The sequence below is a fragment of the Lemur catta genome, chromosome 11, assembly GCF_020740605.2.
Source record: "Lemur catta isolate mLemCat1 chromosome 11, mLemCat1.pri, whole genome shotgun sequence".
Lineage (NCBI taxonomy): Eukaryota > Metazoa > Chordata > Mammalia > Primates > Lemuridae > Lemur > Lemur catta.
In genome coordinates, this window is record NC_059138.1 from 20,646,710 (window position 1) to 20,667,354 (window position 20,645).

The 20,645-nt window shown below is 51.2% G+C and overlaps 2 protein-coding genes across 7 annotated transcripts in view; one reads left to right on the top strand and one right to left on the bottom strand.

The window, feature by feature from the left end:
* The window catches only part of TNPO3 (transportin 3), a 79,451-nt gene extending 77,143 nt beyond the window's left edge, over positions 1–2,308 (top strand). For both annotated transcript variants that reach the window (XM_045564169.1, XM_045564170.1), the window contains exon 23: positions 1,141–2,308. The gene's annotated coding sequence lies outside the window, so the exon portion shown is untranslated. The remainder of the gene's footprint in view (positions 1–1,140) is intronic.
* Positions 2,309–7,991: 5,683 nt separating this feature from the next.
* On the bottom strand, positions 7,992–20,068 carry IRF5 (interferon regulatory factor 5). 5 transcript variants are annotated; one of them, XM_045564172.1, is made up of 10 exons: positions 17,804–17,888; positions 17,217–17,346; positions 13,679–13,882; positions 11,419–11,608; positions 11,034–11,098; positions 10,235–10,268; positions 9,802–10,059; positions 9,254–9,646; positions 9,047–9,165; positions 7,992–8,800 (listed from the first exon to the last, which is right to left on the bottom strand). In XM_045564172.1, exons 3-10 carry the CDS (start codon positions 13,871–13,873, stop codon positions 8,555–8,557), a joined length of 1,500 nt encoding a protein of 499 aa, XP_045420128.1. In that variant the 5' UTR covers positions 13,874–13,882; positions 17,217–17,346; positions 17,804–17,888; the 3' UTR covers positions 7,992–8,554. The 5 variants fall into 5 exon arrangements, with proteins under 5 accessions (XP_045420128.1, XP_045420129.1, XP_045420130.1 ...); XM_045564173.1 differs by lacking the exons at positions 17,217–17,346; positions 17,804–17,888 and adding an exon at positions 20,010–20,068; XM_045564174.1 differs by lacking the exon at positions 17,217–17,346 and having other exon boundaries at positions 9,802–10,011; positions 17,804–17,889.
* Between the last annotated feature and the right edge of the window lie 577 nt (positions 20,069–20,645).

The following is a 20,645-nucleotide window of genomic DNA, read 5'->3' on the forward strand; positions in this document are numbered from 1 at the left end:
GCTACTTCGGTGAAAACAGTGCTGACCTAAATTTGACTGTGATAGATGGCATCAATTTCCTAAAACTAACCTTCCAGATATAATGAGCAAAGAGCATATGGTCATTTTTATGGTTTGAATGCTGAAATGCCAGGTTTTACCAGTGCAGGAGGTACAGGTTTAATATCCCTTTTCTGAAAACACCAGAAGTGTTTTGGATTTCAGATTTTGGAATATTTGCAGAATGCATATCAGCTGAGCATCCCTAGTCTGAAAATCCAAAATCCTCCAATGAGCATTTCCTTTGGGTGTCGTGTCGGGACTCAAAAAGTTTTGGGTTTTTGATATTTGGGTTAGGGGTGCTCAACCTGTATGGGAAAGGAGTAGCATTTTTAGCTAGCTCCGGACCATCAGCTTTCTCCATGTGCTTCCTGTCTCTTGATTCTGAAGCAAAACGAGAAGCTTAGCTGAGGAAAGAAAGGACTGAGTATTGGAATTTGGGTGCCAGTTTCAAAGTGCTTTTGTATGTATTAACTAAGATATCCTCATATAGTTCTCTGGGTTAGTTACTATTATTCTCATTTTACAAATGAGGAAATTGAGATTCAAAGATATTTAACGATTTGCCTAATGTCACAATAATTGGAGCCAGAATTCAAGTGTAGACATCTGGTACCAGAGTCCTCACTTTGACCACTCTACTTAGTACCTTTATTATGTAGTATTCTTTTGATAAGAGTCTATATTGGTGATATCAGTGGTTTTTAAACTTTTGTTAGTAGGCAAAGCCTTTCTTCAAATTAAAATATTACATGAAGCCCAAATATTTAATAAACTGGAGTGGAGCTTTTCTGGTTGGTTTGGAATGAGAGGCTTGGACCTGCTGGCTCACTCTTTCCCCACGTGTCATCTGTCCCTTGTCTCCACAGTACACTCAGTGTTGGAAACACACTGCAGGTGGTATCTCATTAAAGTAGTAGCTTCCTTGAATGCACAAGTTAGGAAATCCAACTTTTTTTTTTTTTTTTAACTGAATTTTTACAGCAGAGTCCAGAATGAGGTGCCTGAGGAAGTATAGAAACCTCTGCCTTGAGGTTGATTTTATAAAATGCTCGCTATCTTCTGGAGCACAGTTATTGACTATTTTATCTCTTTTGTCAGGAATGTCTTTTTTAATTAGAAGACAGGAAGGAAACAAAAACCAGACTGTGTCCCACAATCAGAAACCTCCGTTGTGGCAGAGGGGCCTTCACCGCCACCAGGGTGTCCCGCCAGACAGGGAGAGACTCCAGCCTTCTGAGGCCATCCTGAGGAGTTCCTGTTTTGGGGTGTGAGGGAAAATCAGCGCGGTTTTAAAACGATGGCTGTGGCCTGTCCAGCGTGGTGGGAGGGGAGCTGGTTTCCTGGTGAACTTGTTTCTAAAAGGAAAAATAATTTTAAGAAAATAAAAAAAGAAAGAAAGAAAACTAAACCGAAAACAGAACTGAAACATTCGCCTGGTAGCCAGTGACACATGCACACACACATGCACATACACACGCTGATGCGCATGTGTGCACACAGAAAAACAAAAGTACAGACTTTCTGTGAAACTAAAAACATTTACTTAGGGAAAATTTGGAAATTCAAATGAATTAAATAGCTGCAATTGGAAGAAAAGGGTCAAGATCATCTGTTAGGGTTTCTGTTGTTTTGTCCTCTCTTTCTTCCCCCCTTACTTCCCTTTCCCCACTCTTTTTAACGCAAGGGAGTAGAAACTTCTCCCACCCTCTCCAACTGTTACTTCCTACCGTTAGAGTTACTCAGACAAGGAGTAAGCAAGGAGCCTATTCTGCTTTCTATCATGGTCATGTCGGTGATACTCAGGGCCCTCGAGTGTCAAATCCGTGTTTATCTGACCCTGACCCTGTTCAGTCTCTAAATCCACTTCCAATCCACATTGGGTTGTCGTCGCTTTGGAGAGAAGAGCCAAAATTGGGGTGTATGGGGTAGGATATAAATGTATAATTTGTTTTAGTTTTTTAAAGGTTTTTTTCCTCAGTGAATTGTTCACCCATAGACATTGGGGGAGGGGTGTGGGAATATGGAGGCAAAAATGTTTACAGGGCTAACTGTGTTTTACTGAAAAGCGTGGCGACTAGTTGACTTCCTGAGGGGTGAGGCTGAAGAGGGAAGCCCAAAACAGATCTTAATGTTTTGAAGGAGTGTAGCCCTGCGCAGCCGTTAGATACGAGGGCACTGTTCTGTCTGGTGTTGTAGCCATCTCAAGAACAAGTCAACAGCAACAACAACAACAAAAAAAAAAGACAATAAATTTTTAAAAATTTAATTAGTGTTTCTTTGTTTTTTCTTTCATTCACTACCTTGTAGCTCTGAAATGGTACAGCTGCACTAGCTAATTGTTACCTGATAGGCATCTGGGTACAGAATTTAAAAGGCAGCCACCTGCCCTAATGCTGCAGACCCTTCATACTTCAGGGAACTGGCTCATTCTGCTTCTTTATTCTTCCAGTTCACCCTAAAACTCAGCATGCTGTAATTGAGCCTTTTATATAGCCTCAGTGGGAAAGAGTGGGTCATTCCTCAAACGAAAGAGTGGTATGATTTTTTCTACCATGGCCACCCAAGTAGACTGCTCCCTAACCTACAGAGTTATTGGTCTTTTTTTTTTTTTTTTTAAAGCTTTCAGCCTGAGAACATAGCAAGACCCCATCTCTACAAAAAATAGAAAAATTAGCCAGGCGTGGTGTTGTGCGCCTATAGTCTCAGCTACTCAGGAGGCTGAGGCAGGAGGATCACTGGAGCCCAGGAGTTGGACACTGCAACAGCTATGATGATGCCATTGCACTCCAGCTTGGGCAACAGATTCAGACCCTCTCCCAAAAAATGAAAATAAATAAATGCTTTATTGAAGTGTAATTGACATACAGTAAACTGCACATATTTAAGCTATACCATTTGATAAGCTTTGACATACACTGCACCGTGAAACCATTACCACAGTCAAGCGACCATACTCTTTATTACCAAAAGTTTCCTTGAGCCCCCAAGTAACCCCTCTCCACCACCACTCCCCATCCCATCCATCCCCACATCACCACTGGCCTGCTCTCTGGCACTGTAGATTAGTTTGCATTTTCTTAAGTTGGATCATACAGTATGTCATGGCAATTGGGCTTTGAGCTTGTAACCCTGACGGCAGAGCCGCTTTCTAATGTAATACATCTGGCAGTATTGTTGAAAAACATTTATCTGCCTTTTCTTTGCCAAGTCACTTTAACTTTTTCACTACTGAGCTTGAATCCTCAAGCTATAGAACAATATTTGGAGTTGGTGAAAATCAAGCCTTTCAGCATAATATCATTAGGACTCAGAGTTTTACTCTCTAAAGAGTCATTATTAGAAGGAGAAAAAAGGACTTGAAAGAGTGTTTAGAGTGAGATTATCAGATTCCAGGGATCAGCACATTACCCCGGCTATCCCTCACATGTTCTGGCTAAACAGTAAAATCTGAAGTCTTGTCCAGGCATAGGTTCTTGCAATAACCAGTTGACTTTGCTCTATTTAAGAAATTTGGCTTTTTTCACAGGAAGTTGTGTCTGGAACCAAAAAAATGTGTAGAAGGCTTACTAAAACCCTCCCTAACCACTGAAAAATAGCCTGTGGAATGCATTATCATAGTTAATGCCCAAAACATAGTTTTTAGCTATAGTTCTGAAAAGTGAATCCCATTTCGTTAATGGTGTCAAACCCTCACTGCTTACTGTAAAACTTATGGATTATTTGAAATGGCTATTCTGAATCAGTCTTATTATCTTTTGGCATAGCAAGGAAACCCACCCAAATTTTACTTTAAAAAGGAACTGTTTGGGATCAGGTCCCCTAATGTAGATGCTGTGTTCCTGCATGGCATTGTCTGGTAGAAGTAGAATAAGTGTCTTTCTTGGATGTGCACAGGAAAATTAAATGCACCTGAACTTATCTAAGTCATTTCCCCACAGAATTGTCTGCTCCCTGGTTGGATTAGCCAAGCGATTTAGGTCATGAGTCTGTGAAACACAAATCACCCATTGGGGCTGTTCCCAGCAAGGCTATACTAGAAAAACAATAACTTATAATTTTTATGTGTCTGTTTGAAGGGAATTATTATAAAGATCAATAACTGAGAATGAGGATGGAGCACGGTGGCTCACACCTGTAATCCTACCACTCTGGGAGGCCAAGGCAGGAGGATCACTTGAGGGTCAGGAGTTTGAGACCAGCCTGAGCAAGAGTGAGACCCCGTCTCTAATAAAAATAGAAAAAATTAGCTGGGCTTGGTGGCATGCTCCTATAGTCCCAGCTACTCAGGAGGCTGAAGCAAGAGGATCACTTGAGCCCAGGAGTTTGAGGTTGCTGTGAGTTAGGCTGATGCCACGGCACTCTGGCCCGGGCAATAGAGTGAGACTCTTGTTTCCAAAAAGAAATGCGAATGTAGTATACATAAGGCGTAAAGAAACTTACGCTTTTGAATGGTATCAGCACCTCATGAATTCAATGTAAATGTTTACATTGTGTGGCCCTGGTGTAAGAATCATTTTACAATACGAAAGCCAAAATATAGAGACCCTTAAAATACAAGATTATGCAACAAATTATGCCCGATTTTTTGAGATAGATACCAGCAAATGAGAAAGTTGCTTTCCAGAAATGCTCCTTCAGCAAAAATGGGAAAAGCCATCAATATCCTCTCCTGCTCTACAAAGACTAAAAAGGGATAGGTTCTTTAAGTCAAAGAAAAGCTGAATAAAAAGGAGTCAAAGAGGATATTTAGTTAGATGCAAGGATAAACTTAGTGGGAAGGAGGAGCTTGGAAGAAGGGACAGGGAGAAACAGTACTGGGTCCCTGTGATCATCCCCAGGGCCATGAGCATCAGACTTCAGCACAGGTCACTAGAGCACAGGTCAAAGGCCACTACCAAGTGGAGTCTAGCATGGCGCAGGAGCAGTGAATTGCAGCATTCACTGTCCTGCCTTAACCTCTGGAATTTGTTTTGTCTTGTGACTTCTTTTGGCTAGTGTTCATCCACAACTAGCTGCTACAATGTATCTAAAGGAAGTGACAGCCAGGTTTTTTGTTGTTTTCATTTTATTTTATTTTTAAGAAATCAATAAGTAGAAACCCAAGGAATATTTTTGTCAGCTACTGAACCACCACCAGTACTGGGGAAGTTAGTCTACTAGTGGTGGCGTAGTACACATGGGCCTTCCAAGCTTACATAATTCACCTACTCTGAGTCATCCTGCCTCGCCATTCATCAAAGGTTGCAAAGTCTGCCTTCAGGGACAATGGTTTGGAAGACTAAAGAAGTGAAGCGGCTGGGAGAGGACTGTATTGAACTGGGAGAACATTCCCCATCTAAAGTCCCAGTTGATTATTGCCATTGGGGAATGTGTGACAATGTTCTCATATTTGCCAGTTTTTTGAGAGAAGCTAGAAATCAGATAGGTGACATCTAGTCTTAAAGTGTTGACAATGAATTTCAATGTCAAGAGGAAACAACTTGCACAGGCCTGTGGGGAGAAAAGGTGCTAACCTCTGTAAATGATTGAAAACTTAAGATGCAAGGAACTGTACTTAAGCACTGTACTGTATGGTAAAGTTTCTTAAGGGGGGTACAGGTTAATGATTCTGAAACTTTACGTATGCACAGTATAGAAACGTGGTGTGGGGGGAGTAACTTTAGAGTGGAGGAACTTATCCAACACTACCTGAGCCAAGTGATCAAGGTCAACATCAACAGTGATAAATCACGTGCACAGTATGTACCTTTGATGTGATGTGCTGGGAATGACAGTTTACCTTTGTGGTTTTCCATTTGAAACCATGAGAAACACATCAGATAAACCCAGATCGACGGACATTCTAAAAAACACCTGACCAGTTCTCAAAACCATCAAGATCATCAAAAACAAGAGAAGTCTGAGAAACTGTCACAGACCAGAGGAGGCTGAGACATGATGAGTGAATGTAATGTGTTATCTTGGAGGGGATCCTGGAACAGGAAAAGGATATTAGACAAATACTAATGAAATCCAAATGAAGTATGGAGTCTAGTTAATAATTGTGTATCCATATGGTTTCGTTAGTTGTCACAAATGTACTATAGTGCCTGTAAGATGCTAACAAGTGAGGAAACTGGGTGTGGGGTATACAGAAACTCTATTGGCAACTTTTCTGTAAATCTAAAACTATTCTAAAATTGTTTCTTTTTAAAAAAATATCTGCACAGGCCACTTAACCATATGAAAAGCTATTCAGCCTTGGTCATAATGAGAAATGGCACTGAGATACTATTTCTCACAAGTCACCAAAAATCCAAGCAGTGACAATATGCTCTCTTGGTGAGGCTGTGGGACCAGACACTCTTGTACATTTATGTGGTTGTTGTAGTCCGTTTAGTGTTGCTCTAAAGTGTTACGTGAGGCTGGGTAGTTTGTAAAGAAAAGAGGTTTATTTGGCCCGCAATTCTGATGGCTGGAAAGTTCAAGATTGGGCATCTGCATCCGGTGAGGGTGTCAGGCTACTGTCCACTCAGAAGGCAGGAGGGCAGCTGGAAGGAGCTAAGGTCACATAGTGAGAGAAGAAAGGCAAGGAAGGAGGTATCAGGCTCTTTTTAACAACCAGCTCTCTAGGAAACTAATGGAGTGAGAATTCTCCCTTGGGGGAGGGCACTAATTTATTCATGAGACATCTGTCCCCATGACCAGCATACCTCCCCTTAGGCCCTGCCTCCAACATTGGGGATCAGATTTCAACATGAGGTTTGGAGAGATCAAACATCAAAACATAGCAGGGGTTTTACCAATATCTAGCAGAATTACATACTTATTTATGCCTTGGCCCAAAAGTCCCATTTCTAGTGATCTATCCCAAAGATAACGCTGGCAAAAATATGAAAGGACAAAAAGTAGGCACAAGTCCCAGGAATTCAAGGTTACAGGGAACTATATGATCAGGCCACTGCACTCTAGCCTGGGAGACTGAGCAAGACCCTGTCTCTAAATAAAAAAGTATGCACAAGCCTGTTTATTCAATGCCTCATTTATAATAACTAATGATAGAAACAACTCAAATACCCATTAATAGGTAGTCAAAACAAAAACCTGAATCCAGTCAAGCCTCTACAATCTAGATCTAAGTAACAATTTATAGGAAATACAGGAGACAAAATATGGTAACACAATATGCGATTGGAAACTGGCATTTTTTTCAGTTAAATTGAAAGGGAATAAAATTTCCAGTTAAGTTTTTGAACACTGAATATTTGATAAAAATTAATTTCTTCACATTGACTTTGTGGTTTTAATTTTTAGATTGCCCTTGTCTTTCAGAGATATGCTGAATATTTACACATGAAATGTTCTGCCCAGGATTTGCTTCAAAATCATCTCAGGTAGGGGTAGAGATAGAGTGTCAATGAGAAAGACGGACTGCAGGTTGATAATCACTGAAGTTGTAAACTTGTTTACATATTTCATAGCATTCTCCCTATTTTCACAAATGTTTAAAATCATCCATAATAAAAAGATAACAACAAATTCCTCAGGCCATAAAATTACGACTATGAGCCAGATTCAAAAGGTGAGCTACCATTTGCATGCATTGTCCTAATATGTTTAATAGCACATGAATATACATGAGCATGACAGATTATAATGGTCCCAAACACAACTGCAATACTAGCCCTTCCTTTTACACCATTTCTTATGGGAAAATTGGTTTTGACAGGTTTCTAGACTGCACACATTTAATATTCCACACCTGTGCTTCAGCTAGCTTCCTCCTGGAAAGCAAAGCCGGCCAGGTGAGGTTTAGGAAGGCGACTGACTCATCAGCCTGGAATGCAGGCCCTCCCTGTGCCAGTGCCTGAGCTGCGGGCGCTACCGGGGAGAGGGCCACCTGGCATCCGAAATAGGGTCTGGTACTGGAAACAGCAACTGGTACTGGAAAAAGTAAAGAAACAGCTGAGTCTGTTTTTAACAATTTATTAATCCAAAAATACATAAAATTCTTTCTACCCCATGTTCTTGGACTCTCAAGATGTGGGGTAGCTGCCAGCCTTAAGTATCTGATATGATACCTTTGTGTTCATATCTGTCTCAGGAGGGAGGAAGATGAACTGAGGCTGAAGCCAGGGAACCCCAAAGTCAGGCCCATGCGCTGCAGAGGCCCTGCTGGGGGGACCCAGCCCACAACACTCCTTGGCTCTTGTTGCCAAATGAAATGGGGCAGCCACAAGAGTGGGCCACCCTGGGGGAATTCCTCCTGTACCACTAGGTCCCAGGGTTCCCTGCAGGCTGAGTTTCTCCAGAGCCTGGCAGACCAGACCAGAGCGAGCCCAGGAGAGGCAAGCCCAGGAAGGAGAACATGGGTCTCAGGCCTCTCTTTCCTCTCCTTCACCGCCCAAGTCCACTTCCAGGAAACCCAAAGGTAGGACGCCACAGCCACCAGGTGCCTACCGGGGCCATCACACTTCCTTATCAGTCTGCACAGCCACCCAGGAAGCCCGGGCCAGCCACCATCTGCAGCTTGTTACTGCATGCCAACTGGGTGCATGGGCCAGGGCCCCTGGCCAGCACCAAGGCCTGCCACAGGAGGGGCCTGGGCCACAGGCTGCAACCGCTGCTGGGACTGCCAGATGTGATGGAGCTCCTTGAACTGCTCCACCATGCGGTCTTTGAGGTCTGGGTTTGAGATCTGTAGCCGGATGCTATCAGCCGACCAAGAGAGCTCCCCTGAGAACATCTCCAGCAGCATCCGAGCTGCTACGGGCACCACCTGGGAGGCAAAGAGGAGACAGGACAGGGAGACCCATGGCAGGGCTGCCAGCTGCAGGGTGCATGCAGGCCCCCACCAGGGGCAGGTGGTAGACTGCATTCTCTAGCCCTGGGCCTTGACTGTCTCTGGCAGCCAAGTTCCAGCTGCCCAGAGAGCCCTGAGCCTCCGCCCTGGGGCAAGGGCCTAGCCCCAAGATTCCCCACAGTTGAGCCAAGGCAGAGCTGGCATAAGGGGTGGGAGATGTACCTGTACAGTAATCAGCTTCTTCTCTCGAGGTTTGGGGTCAGGCCACTCCTCCCCAAAGCAGAAGAAGATCTCGAAGGGTGGTGGGGTGTTGGTCTGGCCTTTCTGGAACAGGATGAGCTCTGCATCAAGATCAAGATCCCTAGTCAGAGGCTAGAACTGTGCCCCTGGGTGAGAAGAGGCCAGGAGGATCACAGCCGGGCCCCTCACCATTGAGAAAATGCTCCAGGCTGAAGAGCTTGGTCTTGACTTCCCGCTGGATGGGGTTGGGGCGCAAGCCATGGGCTGAGGCGCAGGGCCCGCTCCAGAACACCTTGCACTGGCACAGGCGGATGGCATATAGGTCCTGGCCCTGAAGCTGGAGGATGAGCCCTCGGTCCAGGACATCCAGCAGCTGGTTTGTGTAGAAGCGCTGCTTGTCGCTGGGGATGTCCTCGGGGCTCGGAAAACGCACTTGCTCCAGGCTCACCGGGCCAAAGAGTTCCACCTGTTCCTGGGTGGCCTCCAGCTGGCTGTAGAACAGTCGGCAGCCATGCGGGTTGCTGATGATCACGGCCTGGGGTGGCCGTCCCCGATACTGGAACTTGATCTCCAGGTCGGTCACTGCAGGCCAGGGATTGTGTGAGCCCCATGCCTCCCCATCCTGCAGCCCACCGGCCAGACCCAGCCCTGGCAGTTCTCCCACTTTCTCCCCCACCCAAGGGGGACTGGCATCCTCCACCCTCCCCAAAGCCCCTGCCCAGCTGCTGGGTCCTTACGTGGCAGCATGTGGGGGCTGATCAGCAGGTCGGGCAGGAGCTGTTCGCTTGCAGGGGGCAGGCTGGCAGCCAGGGGCCCAGGCTCCATGCTCGGCAGGAGCTCCCTGAAGCCAGCGGGGACACCAGGAGGAGGGGCCAGGTGCCTGGGGTCCGGAGCAGGGGGACCTGTCACTACAGGCAGCTGCAGGGTAGGTGGCCACTTGACATCCTCTTTAGGTAAAGAATAGGGGGCCATGGTAGGGCCAGGCGGCACTGCTTCTGCAGAGGGCCGGGGTACACAGCTCTTGAAGCCACTCTAGGAACTGCCTCCCAAGCCCGCCTACTCCCAGCCCTGGGCCTTCCCCTAGCCTCCCTGCCGCCGCCCTCCCAGGTACCTGTGGTACCTGTAGTTTCTCGTATACCAGACCCCCAACCACACCACCTCCAGCCCCACCTGTGATGCTCAGGTTTGGTAACATCCTCTGAAGCTGAAGAAAAGAGGAGGGAAGAGATCAGAGAGGGAGAAGGGAGAGCAGGTTATTTTTATTTATTTATTTATTTTTTTATTTTATTTTTATTTTTTTGAGACAGGGTCTTGCTCTGTTGCCCAGGCTGGACCGTGGTGGCATCTTCATAGCTCACTGTGACTTCCAACTTCTGGGTTTAAGCGACCCTCCTGCCTCAGCCTCCCCAGTAGGTAGGGCTACAGGCACATGCCACCACACCTGGCTAATTATTATTTTATTTTCTTAGAGACGGGATCTTGCTGTGTTGCCCCAGCTGGTCTTGAACTCCTGGCCTCAAACGATCTTCCCACCTTTGCCTCCCAAAGGATTACAGGCATGAGCCACCATGCCCGGTGATTAAATTGATACGATACTGGGGAAATAATACACAAGAACCACAAAGCAATTCCCCCAGCCTTCGGCTTAGCCAAGGCCAGACCCTGCCTCCAGTCCCAGCTCGGCCATGCCAGGCAGATGATAAACGCTCTCAGTGCCCCAATTTCTGCATTCACCCTCCGTAGGCAGTAAAACCGCCAGGTCCTCACTGCAGTGAGGGTCGGCCAGTGAGCACGCTGGGTAGCAACAAACCTCCAGGGAAGTGTAGGAGGGGACTTTGTTCCTACCCTTCAGAATCCCAGAGAGGGCAGCAGGGAAGTGGGCTGCGGAGAGCCCCTGCCCAGGACCCCCCAAGGTGTAGGCAGACACTGGGAAAAATGCCCCCTCCCCACTTCCCTGCCCCACACTCACCTCTTCCTCTTCCTCCTCCTCCTCCTCTCCTGCTCCAACAGCGTAATCGTCAGTAGGCTGGGACTCTGCACAGCGGAGACAAGAGCAGGACAGGAAAGGAGTTAACAGCAGAGGAGAAGCAAGGCTACCCGGGACTCCTGCTGCGGCTTCTGCCCTCTCCAAAACTGCCCAAACACGGGACAAAGGTGAAGGGCACAGCCACCAGGAGTTGGTGGTGAGGAGGAAGGACCCGGGTCCCTGATCCCATGCCAAGTGAGTCTTGACCCACCCATGACCCAGGCAGTGTGTCCTAGACCACTGCCCACTGGAGGGGCCCTGGGCCTGCCTGCCGCGAGAGGTCATGGCTGGGGGCTGGGACCTCACACAGCTTCCTGGGGCCTGATACCTGCGGGAGCGGGGCCATTGGAGCAGACCTCGTAGATCTTGTAGGGCTGGGGTGGCATGTCCCGGGGCCCATCATAGTAGAGGCGGAAGTCGCGGCTCTTGTTAAGGGCACAGCGCAGGTTGGCCTTCCACTTGGCCGGATCGGCCTCATCCACCCCTTCGGTGTACTTTCCCGTCTCCTTGGCCCAGGCCTGGGGCAGGAAGAGAGGACAGCTGGCCACAGAAAACCTCTCCCTGGCCCCAGCCCCAGCCACCTCCTGTCCCCTAGGAGCTGCCGCTGTGTGGGGAGAACTTCAGCCACAGGCTGGGACAAGTTGAGCCGAAGGTCTCATCTGCAGCGTGGGGTGCTGCAGTCCTGCCCTCACTCTCAGGGTGCCAAGAAGCTCTGAGAAATGTAGGTGCTGTGAGATGCATCCACATTCCCTGCTGCGGGAGGGTAAACCGGTGCAATCTCTAAGGAGGACAATGTAACGTGGCAGATGGGACAGGCTGGGTTTGAATCTGGAATGCACCCCCTACCAGCCCTGTGCCTGGCCATGTCACTTCACCTGGTCTCCTCCTCACAGTGCCCACCCCGAAGGGCTGCAGCAAAGACTCAAGGTGTTGATGTGCATACAGCAGTCAGAGCGGTGCCTGCACATGGGACAGCTCGGTACACTCCAGCTGCTGGTATTATTTTGGATGGCAACTTGATGAGGCCAGGGTTACCAATGTCTCTACCCTTAAACTCAGCAATTCCACTTTTATGAATTTATCCTACAGAGTATAGAAGCACCCGCACAAAATTTTGCATGTACAAGGATATTTACCGCAGCACTATTTATGAAAGCAAAATGACCCAAATACCCAGTGCAATGTCCATCAGGGAGGGGCTGGTTAAATTATGGCCAACCCATAGTATGGAGCTCTGGGCAGCACCCAAGAAAAGAAGAGGGAACTTTTTACATAAATAACTGGCGTACAGCAATCTCCCAGAAATATTAAGTGCAGAAGGATATGTGTGCATCTACCAGTGTTGTGAATAGTGAGGGAAAGAATAGGTGATATTAGCCTGCACATGCACAGAAATCTCTGGGGAAGAATGAGCCAGGAAATGGTAACACCAGTGCCTCTGGTGCGGGGGGTGGGCACAGGGATGGGAGGGAGAGATTTGGCTGTAAACTATTTTATGCCTTTGTAATTTTGAGTTGTGTGACTGAATTACCTATACAAAAATAAGACGGATTAGGAAAAGAACTTTGAAAAGCTGAAGATCAAGTATAAAGTCTAAGAAAATATGTATCTAAAGTTTAAAAAGTAAGCATTGTCTTTGATCCAGCAATTTTTAAGTCTAGGAAATCACCCCAGAGAAATAATTTAGGATGAATAAAGGGTAAGGGTTCAGAGAGTCTACGTAGCAATGTGGTTTTTAACTTCAGGTTTTAAAAGCAACCTGAAGTGTCCAAAAAATGAGACCAAGTGACCAAATTGTGCTAAACCCTTCAGTGGAACTTTCCATTGTCACCAAAAGTGAAGCAGACGTGTGTTGGAAAGGAAAGCTGGTCCTGACATTGGGTGAAAAAATGTAGGTTATAAAACAGAAAGATGGCTTGATTCCAATTTTGCGTTTCATACACACACACGGAAAACTGAAAATATGAGCAAAAACTATTACACTAGGTACCTCCTAGCATTAAGATTACAGGTGAGGGCACGGTGGCTCACGCCTGTAATCTTAGCTACTCAGGAGGCCAAGGCAGCAGGATCGCTTGAGCCCAGGAGTTCAAGTCCAGCCCAGGCAACATAGTGAGACCCCCCATCTCTAAAAACAAAAACAAACCCCCCAAATATCCTTATGTACCCCATAAATATGTACAATTATGTCAATTAAAAAAACAATTTAAAAAGATCATAGGTGAATTCTTTTAGCAGATGTGTACACTAAACATGTCCTCATGTGTGATGGGGTGAGACAAGAACAAGCAGTCTGTAGGAGGAGGTGCAGGAAGGTCTCCCGGGGACCCTCAGTTCCCACCTTGCTCTGGGGTACAGGTTAAAAAAGGTGTATCCTATGGCTACATCTGCATCCCCTTAGTCCAGGCCTGGCGTCACCTGCAGCAAGGTAGCTGGGAGAGTGGCCAGCCTTGAGGAGATGCGTGTGTATGAGGGGTGTGTGAACGAGTGGGGTGTGTGTGTGGATGTGTGGGCTGTGTGTGTGTGTATTCCTCTTCTGGGGAGCAGGTGCCTCAGAGGTGCAGGCTCACCCCCTGCCCTGGGCTTACCTTGAAGATGGTGTTATCCCCGTCCTGGCTGGGGCCGTGCCTCGTGGCATGTCTCCAGGGGATGTAGAAGAATTTCTTTTCCCCATTGACCCACTGAAGCCCTGGGTACTGGCAGCTGTTCACCTGGGCCACCAGCCAGGGCTTCAGCCGCACGCGGCGGGGCGGAGCGGGGGCCCCGGGGACGGGCTGGTTCATGGCGGGGCTCTGCGGGAGAAAGCAAGAGGGGCCTGAGCAGCTGCGAGGCCCCAGGTGGGCAGGGGTGCTCAGGGTGGCAAGCCTCGGGCCGTGAGGGACGGTCTCTCTATTCCGTCCAGGTGTTCAAGACCAATTCTCTTTTCCAACCATGGGCTTTCCTGTTGTGGGTTGACTGAATTTCGTGTTTGGGGGAAGGGAAGGAGCTGAGTGACGCCATATTGGACGCTGTGGGCACCCTCCCAGGCCCCCTCTGCCAGGCAGAGGCGTCCATTCTCAGCTGCTAATGGCACCAAGCGGCCCCTTTGCCGGAGAACTGCCCTCAGCTGCTCACTGGCGGGGGGGGATGGGGGGGGCAGCCCATAGCCAGTGCCTGCCTGACACCTGGGGACAAAGCCTGGCTCTCTTGCCTCAAGGCGGGCTACCTGGTGCACCGCATGCTCCCGTGGGACCAGGCTGCAGCCCACCTCCAGCCGAGTCCACATCCCTGCCTCATTGTTTCCCTGCCCTGATTTTCTCACCTCCATCCACTGAAAGACCCTCTGAAAATGTCCCCAACAAGAATCCTGTCTCGGGCTTCCAGGAAACCTGGCCTTAGACAAAGCAGAGCGTGGGAAAGGGGGCAGTTTCCATACCCAGTTCTCAGAGCTTCGTTTCTTCCTCACTTTCCTTCTGGGGGAAAGCCTCAACATCTTTAGAGAAATCCCACCAACCAACTCAACCTGCCTCCAGCAAGGACAGTGGCCACCAAACTCAGATGTCACCACTGTAGGGCCATCCTTTTCCTAGATTCTTGGTCCTCCCCCTTCTCCTCCTACTGGACACACATCCATGCAGCTCTTAGGGGGGCCCTGATGACCGCCAGGGCTTGCGCTGCACACAGCTGCAGGAAACAGAGGCCAGGTCTGCCTACCCACGACGGGAGAGCCCTCCGCCCTGGAGCCACCGTGGCTGCCTCTCTGGAGTCAGGCTAACGGTGGAGCCTCCTCCCCTCCACCTGCCAAACCCCCTTGCCAGCCCAGAACTGAAACCTCCCCTCAGTCCCTCTCCACTCCCAGGCAGTCCCTCCTCTCCCCTTGCTCAAGCCCATGGCCCTTGAGAGCCCAGAGTCAGACAGGAAGGACTGAGCCATCCTATGACACAGCTCTCCCAGAGAAATCTGTCGCTCCGCAAGTAAGGAACAGAGGGTTGAGCTGAACGCCTCTGTCTTTCCAGGCCTGGTTGGGCCTTGCAGCTTGGAGCCTCAGTTTCCCCAGAAATTCCCTGCCCTGTACCTATTTGGGTTGCTACCTGTCTGGCGCCACCTCCGCACTGCTAGACTCTCCGCCTGCAGGCCTCTCAGCAGTGCCCACCTCAGCTGCCAGGGCCCGGGAAGGGTAAGGCCAGCCCCTGCCTGGCCCAGAGGCTGGGACAGGAAAGGTGGAAAGCTTCAGCCTTGCCCCCTGGCCTCAGAAGACTGGGGGCTCAGTTCCTCTTTTTGCCCTCGCCTCCACCCACCCCTAGGGGAAATGAAAGTGGCCAGACTGGACAACGCAGAAACCTGACTCACTCTGAGTGAGGGAGGGGACGTAGAGAAAATTCACAAGTGGGTCCCCAAGGCCAAATTCTCAATCTCTCACCCCATGGCCATTCCCCGACCCCCAAGCCTGCTGGCAGCCCTTGTGCATCCGGTGTGGTTGGCAGCACTGGGCAGCCTCACCCACCTGTATTTGTGTCTGTAGCCCTCTGAGAGGCCTGGTCCTAGAATGGAGGGGTGCTGGTCACCAGCACCAGGTAACTCTGGCTGAGTTAGGGTGGATGGGAGGAAGGTCTGTCCACATGTAGCGAGGGGTGAGCTTTCCCAATGACCCCCGCATGCATGGTGAGGCTGCAGCTGGGGCGGGGTGGTACAGCGGGGAGATCAGAAAGGCCCTCTGCCCTCTGATGCCTGGGACAAGGACTCAGGTGAGTCCCACAGTCTGGCCCAAGACTGCTCTTTAATACAGAGCAAGGTTTTTATTTTTATTTTATTTCTTCTTATTATTATTATTTTAGAGAGAGTCTCACTCTGTTGCCCGGGCTGGAGTGCAGTGGTGCGATCACAGCTCACTGCAGCCTTGAACTCTTAGGGAGGGGTATGGAGAAGCCTAGCCAGGCTGAGGGACCATCTGTCCACCATGCCACAGAAGGGTCTCCGCCTCAAGGGGTTTTTGCCTGCAACCAGGTCCACAAGAGCCTTACCCTAAGCAGCATCCATTGCCCTAGAAGCTTCTTCCTGCCTAGAGAAGGGCTTAGAGCTGCTTCAGACCATCCAAATGCATTTCAGTGTCTGAACAGGTCTGCATTCTCAGGGCTCTGGGGCTTGGGGTGAAACATACGCAGCCCAGACCCAGGTTTATGGACTTGAGCCCTGGAAAGTGGGGAACACCAACAGGTCCTCCAGCAATTCCCACCAAAAGCCAAAAGGGGTGTGGGTTGCTGAGGACCTGAGGACAAGCAGGTCAGGCAATGAGGCATTCAGAAGGGTAGCCCTGGAACCCCTGCTGGGGTCAGGAGAGCCCACAGCTGCCCCCAGGGCATGCTGAGGTCCCAGGGGACAGGCCCCTGAGCAGCCACAACCCTGCGGGCACCAGGGAGCCCCTGGGGAGGAAGCTCCACAGCAGTCCTAGGAGGAGGGGCTGAGCAGCAGGCCCCCTGCCACCACCTCCAGGTTCCTCTGGGTCACATGTCTCCCTGCAAACCCCACACCAGCTCAGGGAGAGGGCAAGGGGTTCCCTGCACCAGGCCTGACCCTAAATCCACCCCCTCCAGTGAGCTGACCACACCCTGCGCCCTGCACCCTCCTGGTCGGGACAGGCTGAGGCTCCGGGGCAGCAGGGGCGGCAGCAAGGGGCAGCAAGAAGCCTCTCTCGCCTTCCTCCCAGGGGCAGGCTGGGGAAGGCCGGGGCACAGGGGGGAATCCCCAAAGCAGGGCCTTCAGCTGGGCAGGTGCTTTCCCAGGCCGCCTGGACTCCTGCCAGGAGCCCCTCAGCTAAGGGGGCGCTGGACTCTGCCTCTGGCCGGGGCGGCCCCTCCTTAGGGCCACCAGCTTCCTCCATCGGCCCAGCCCCTGTCCTTTCTGGTCCTGCTCCCTGATCCCCGCCCTGGGCTGGCCCTCGCGGCCCCTCCCGCAGGCTCGCCCCGGGCACCCAACCCGCTCCTCCGGGCCGGCCGCGGAGCCACCCTGGGGCGCTGGCTCAGGGTCTGCCTCTGGCCCGCTCCTCCAGCTGGTGGCGCCCCCAGCTGCCCCGGCCTGCTGGGCCCAGGGTGGCCGCGAGGCCAGAAAAGTCCCCCACATCCACCCTCGCTCCCGGCACCGCTCCCGCACCTCTCGAGGTTCGGGAGACCCGGCTGCGCCCGTCCTCTCTGCGTCCTCCCCCGCACCGCGGCCGCACCGGTCTCGCTTTCCCTGCACCTCTGACTCTTCGTTGTTTCGTTCTTAAGTTCAGGGACAGGACCTAAAGAAACCAGCCCAAGCAGTGTTGCGTCCGGATCCTGCACTGTTAGAAGGACCAGCGTCTAGGGTTCTGGGCCGTGCGCGAGTCAAAGACGGCGCCCCTGGTTGGCACCATCTTCCCACTAATCTCTGCCATTGGCCTTAACGTCCTGGGGGGACGAAAGCCTTGAAGCTCTTTTTCTTACCCAAAGGGTGAGGGTGGCTGGGAAAGAGGGATGGAGAGCACACCGAAAGGGGGGATGGGGCCTCGCCCCTCGGTGGCCCACACCAGACTGCCCGGGCGCTCCCCATCCTCAAGCTCAGGTGCCAGGCGAAGCTGGGCGCGGACCCCGCCCTAGTCCCCCGCCAGCCATCGGCAGGTGCCCCGGGGGCGCAGGCCACGGTCTAGGTCAGGGACAGGAGTAGGCAGTAGCCGGGCACCGTTCCTCGGAGAGGGGCGCGCGGCGGCCGGGACCTACCTGTCCGCGGTGCGCCCGCGTGGCTGCGCCCGGGAGCACGGGCCGGGCGGCGGGGCCGAGCTGCGCTCTCCCGGAGCTGCGCCTCCCGCCCGTCCGCCTGCCGCCCGGCACTTCCGCCTCTTGCCACCCACGCCCCCGGGCCGCGGCTGCGGAGCTCCGCGAGCCTGCAGCGCCCCGCCCCGCCCCGCGGACCCACCCCGGGGCCCCGCACTGACCCGGCGACCGCGGACCCGGGCTGAGCAAAGCACCAGCCCAGGGCCTCAGATAGCGCGGTGCCCCGGACCTGCCACTGGGTTCCTTCCGCAATCGGGAACAGTAAAACAGTCGTTCGACAACCCCACAACCCCCCAATGCAGGGCTCAGTGGGGCCAGGGGGCTTCCCCAGCCCTGCGCCCCACAGGAGCTCCAGGTCGGCTGCACGCAAGCTATCCACCGAGACACGCATGAGGGCACGGTGTGGCCGATCGCCGCAGGCCCCCGGGGCGCCCGCCCGCACACCTTCCCAGGGTGGCCCCAGCCCCAGCTCCCAGGCGCTGGCACCAGGACCCGGACACGCCGTCCTCAACGTGCTTGCGGGGATCACTGGACCGCTCTGTGCCTTTCTCATCCTCACCCCCTCACCCGCTTCGCCCCAGCTCCCCTCTAGGGTCGCCTTCCAATCCTCCTAGGGTCGGGACGTGGTCGCCAGTCTGACCTCTTCTCTCCCTCGCAGCTACCTTGGCTGTCCACCTGTCGTTTTCAACGCTTTCGGTTCCATAAAGGGGGCCTTGCTTGCCGGCCTCCTCCTTCACATGACCTGTTACCTCTCCTGGAAGATTCTTGCTTGGTAACTCCTGCTCTTCAAATTTTCTGTATCTGCATCACCTTCCCTGGAGAGTCTGCCTTGACTTCCCCTCCTAGGACAATTGGTTTCCTGTGACTTTAATGTGTGATTTCCACTGGAATCAGCTTACTCAGGGACTCCTCCTGTCTTTTCATTGTTTGTTTTCTATAGTTATTTTTCATTAAAAATATTTTAAATGAAGAAAATCTCCAAGACAGTTGTTTAATTTTAGATAGCAAATAAAACATGTAAGTTCTAGATAACACTATGTACCCTTCAAAGTTTAGAGCCTTGTATTTTTAATACATACAGTAGTATTAGCTGATGAATCAGAACTTTGACCTTCCTCTCCCTCTCGTGGGTTGATCTTTACCTTTGAAGAGTGAAAAGACGCTCGTGCGTTGTCTTTTTTCATCTCTCCTGTATCTCCCCCTCCTCCCCTCCTTTGTGGCCCATATATTACTATATATAAATATTTTGTTATTTGTATCTGCTGAGTATTTCACTACACATTTTTAAAATTTAAAATATATTGATGGGGAAAATGTGGATGGGTAGATTGTTTTATATTTCTTTGAAAATGAAACTGTTATTTGATTGAAAGTGGCACCCCACAAAATGGGACCGTTTCTCACTGGAGGTCAGTATGTTTAATAGAAAAATATTGCTGTTGATCCAGAAAATGTATCAGAGCAATAGCCAAGAAGAGCCTTCTTTTATTGTCAAATGCCCCCCACACACACACTGAGGGACCATGAGACCCTAGGATTCTGCACCCTGTCCCTGCCCCCCACTGTCCACCTTGCTCAGCTGAGGCCCCACACTTACTTAGAGTCTCTGAACTTCAAGAACCAGCAGAGGCTCCCTGTGTGCAGAAGGAGGGGCGACACATGAGCTGGCATCAGCTGTGCTGCGTTCAAGCTAAGCAACCTCAGACAGGTCCTTGAACCTCATTCCCTCGTCCCTAAACATCAGAGCCAAGCCTGACGTTCCCGGGCTCCCACCATTGGCGTGGGGCTTCTGGGAGAGGGGCTGTGCGGGGGCTCAGCCTGGCTCCAATCCTGCCTTCCCCTGAGCTGGAGAACTTGAGCCAAGAGCCACCCTGGGCCAGAGACAGCACAGGGAGGGAGGGAGGGCAGCACTCCGGGGCAGAGAGCAGCCCCCAGATTCAGGGGTTCCCCGGCCTCCTGCCTTGTGGGCGGGAGCAGAGTAAAGGGGAAGTGAGGCTATGCCGAGCCCTTTGCTCACTCCCAGTTCCCCCGATGTGGCAGGGGCCTGTAGGGGGCAGGGAGGCTTGGCGCCCACAGCCTCAGGAGCCTCAGCAGAGATGTGTCCAGGCTTCCCACTCCCAATGGTGTGACATGGTCCCAGGATGGTACTTACCCAGGCTGGGGCATCTCCCTTGATTCGGGTAGAAGCCAGGGTGTGTGAGTGTGGGTAGAGCTGGGGCAAGGAGGGAAGCTGTGTCACCAGATGGAACTGAAACCGAGGGTGAAGGGGAGGGAGGGAGGGACGACAGAGGCCCCCTGCCAACCCTGGGCCAGCCCCTGCATTGCAGACCTGGGCAGATGACATCCGCCTTTGTCTCCCAAACTCCCACCCCCTCAGGCCTGAGCTCTTGGGGTTCCTGAGGCTGGCCTCTTTCTCAGAATCCCAAGTTTCTGAGAACTCAGCGGCTGGACACCAGGCTCTGAGGTCAGCAGGGCTGAGTCAAAGCCTAGTTCTCCCACTCGGGATCTGCGTGCTCTTGAGCAAACCATTTACTCTCTTGGAAGCCCCATTTCCTGTCTGAAAGTGAGAATGGTAGCCTTGGTGTGACAGGTCTGCTGTGAGGTCTAGATTCGACAAATGTTTTTCAAGCGCCTTGTGCCCGCCAGGATCCTTGGAGTGAGATAGACAATAAATCCTTAAGTAACAAAATTGGGTGAGGCCTCGTGGGGCATCGTCCAGGCTGTGGCTCTGCTTGGGACAGGAGTAACCTGACTTAGGCCTTAGCATGCCCCCGGCTCCTGTCTGTCA

Bases quoted from the DNA above. Each gene is read 5' to 3' on its own strand.
- IRF5 (XM_045564173.1), bottom strand. From the start codon at position 13,873: ATGAACCAGCCCGTCCCCGGGGCCCCCGCTCCGCCCCGCCGCGTGCGG. The intron at 9,647-9,801 runs GTAAGGACCCAG...CCTGGCCTGCAG, and splicing joins CAGCCCCCACATGCTGCCAC to TGACCGACCTGGAGATCAAG. The intron at 9,166-9,253 runs GTGAGGGGCCCG...ATCTTGATGCAG, and splicing joins CCTGGAGCATTTTCTCAATG to AGCTCATCCTGTTCCAGAAA.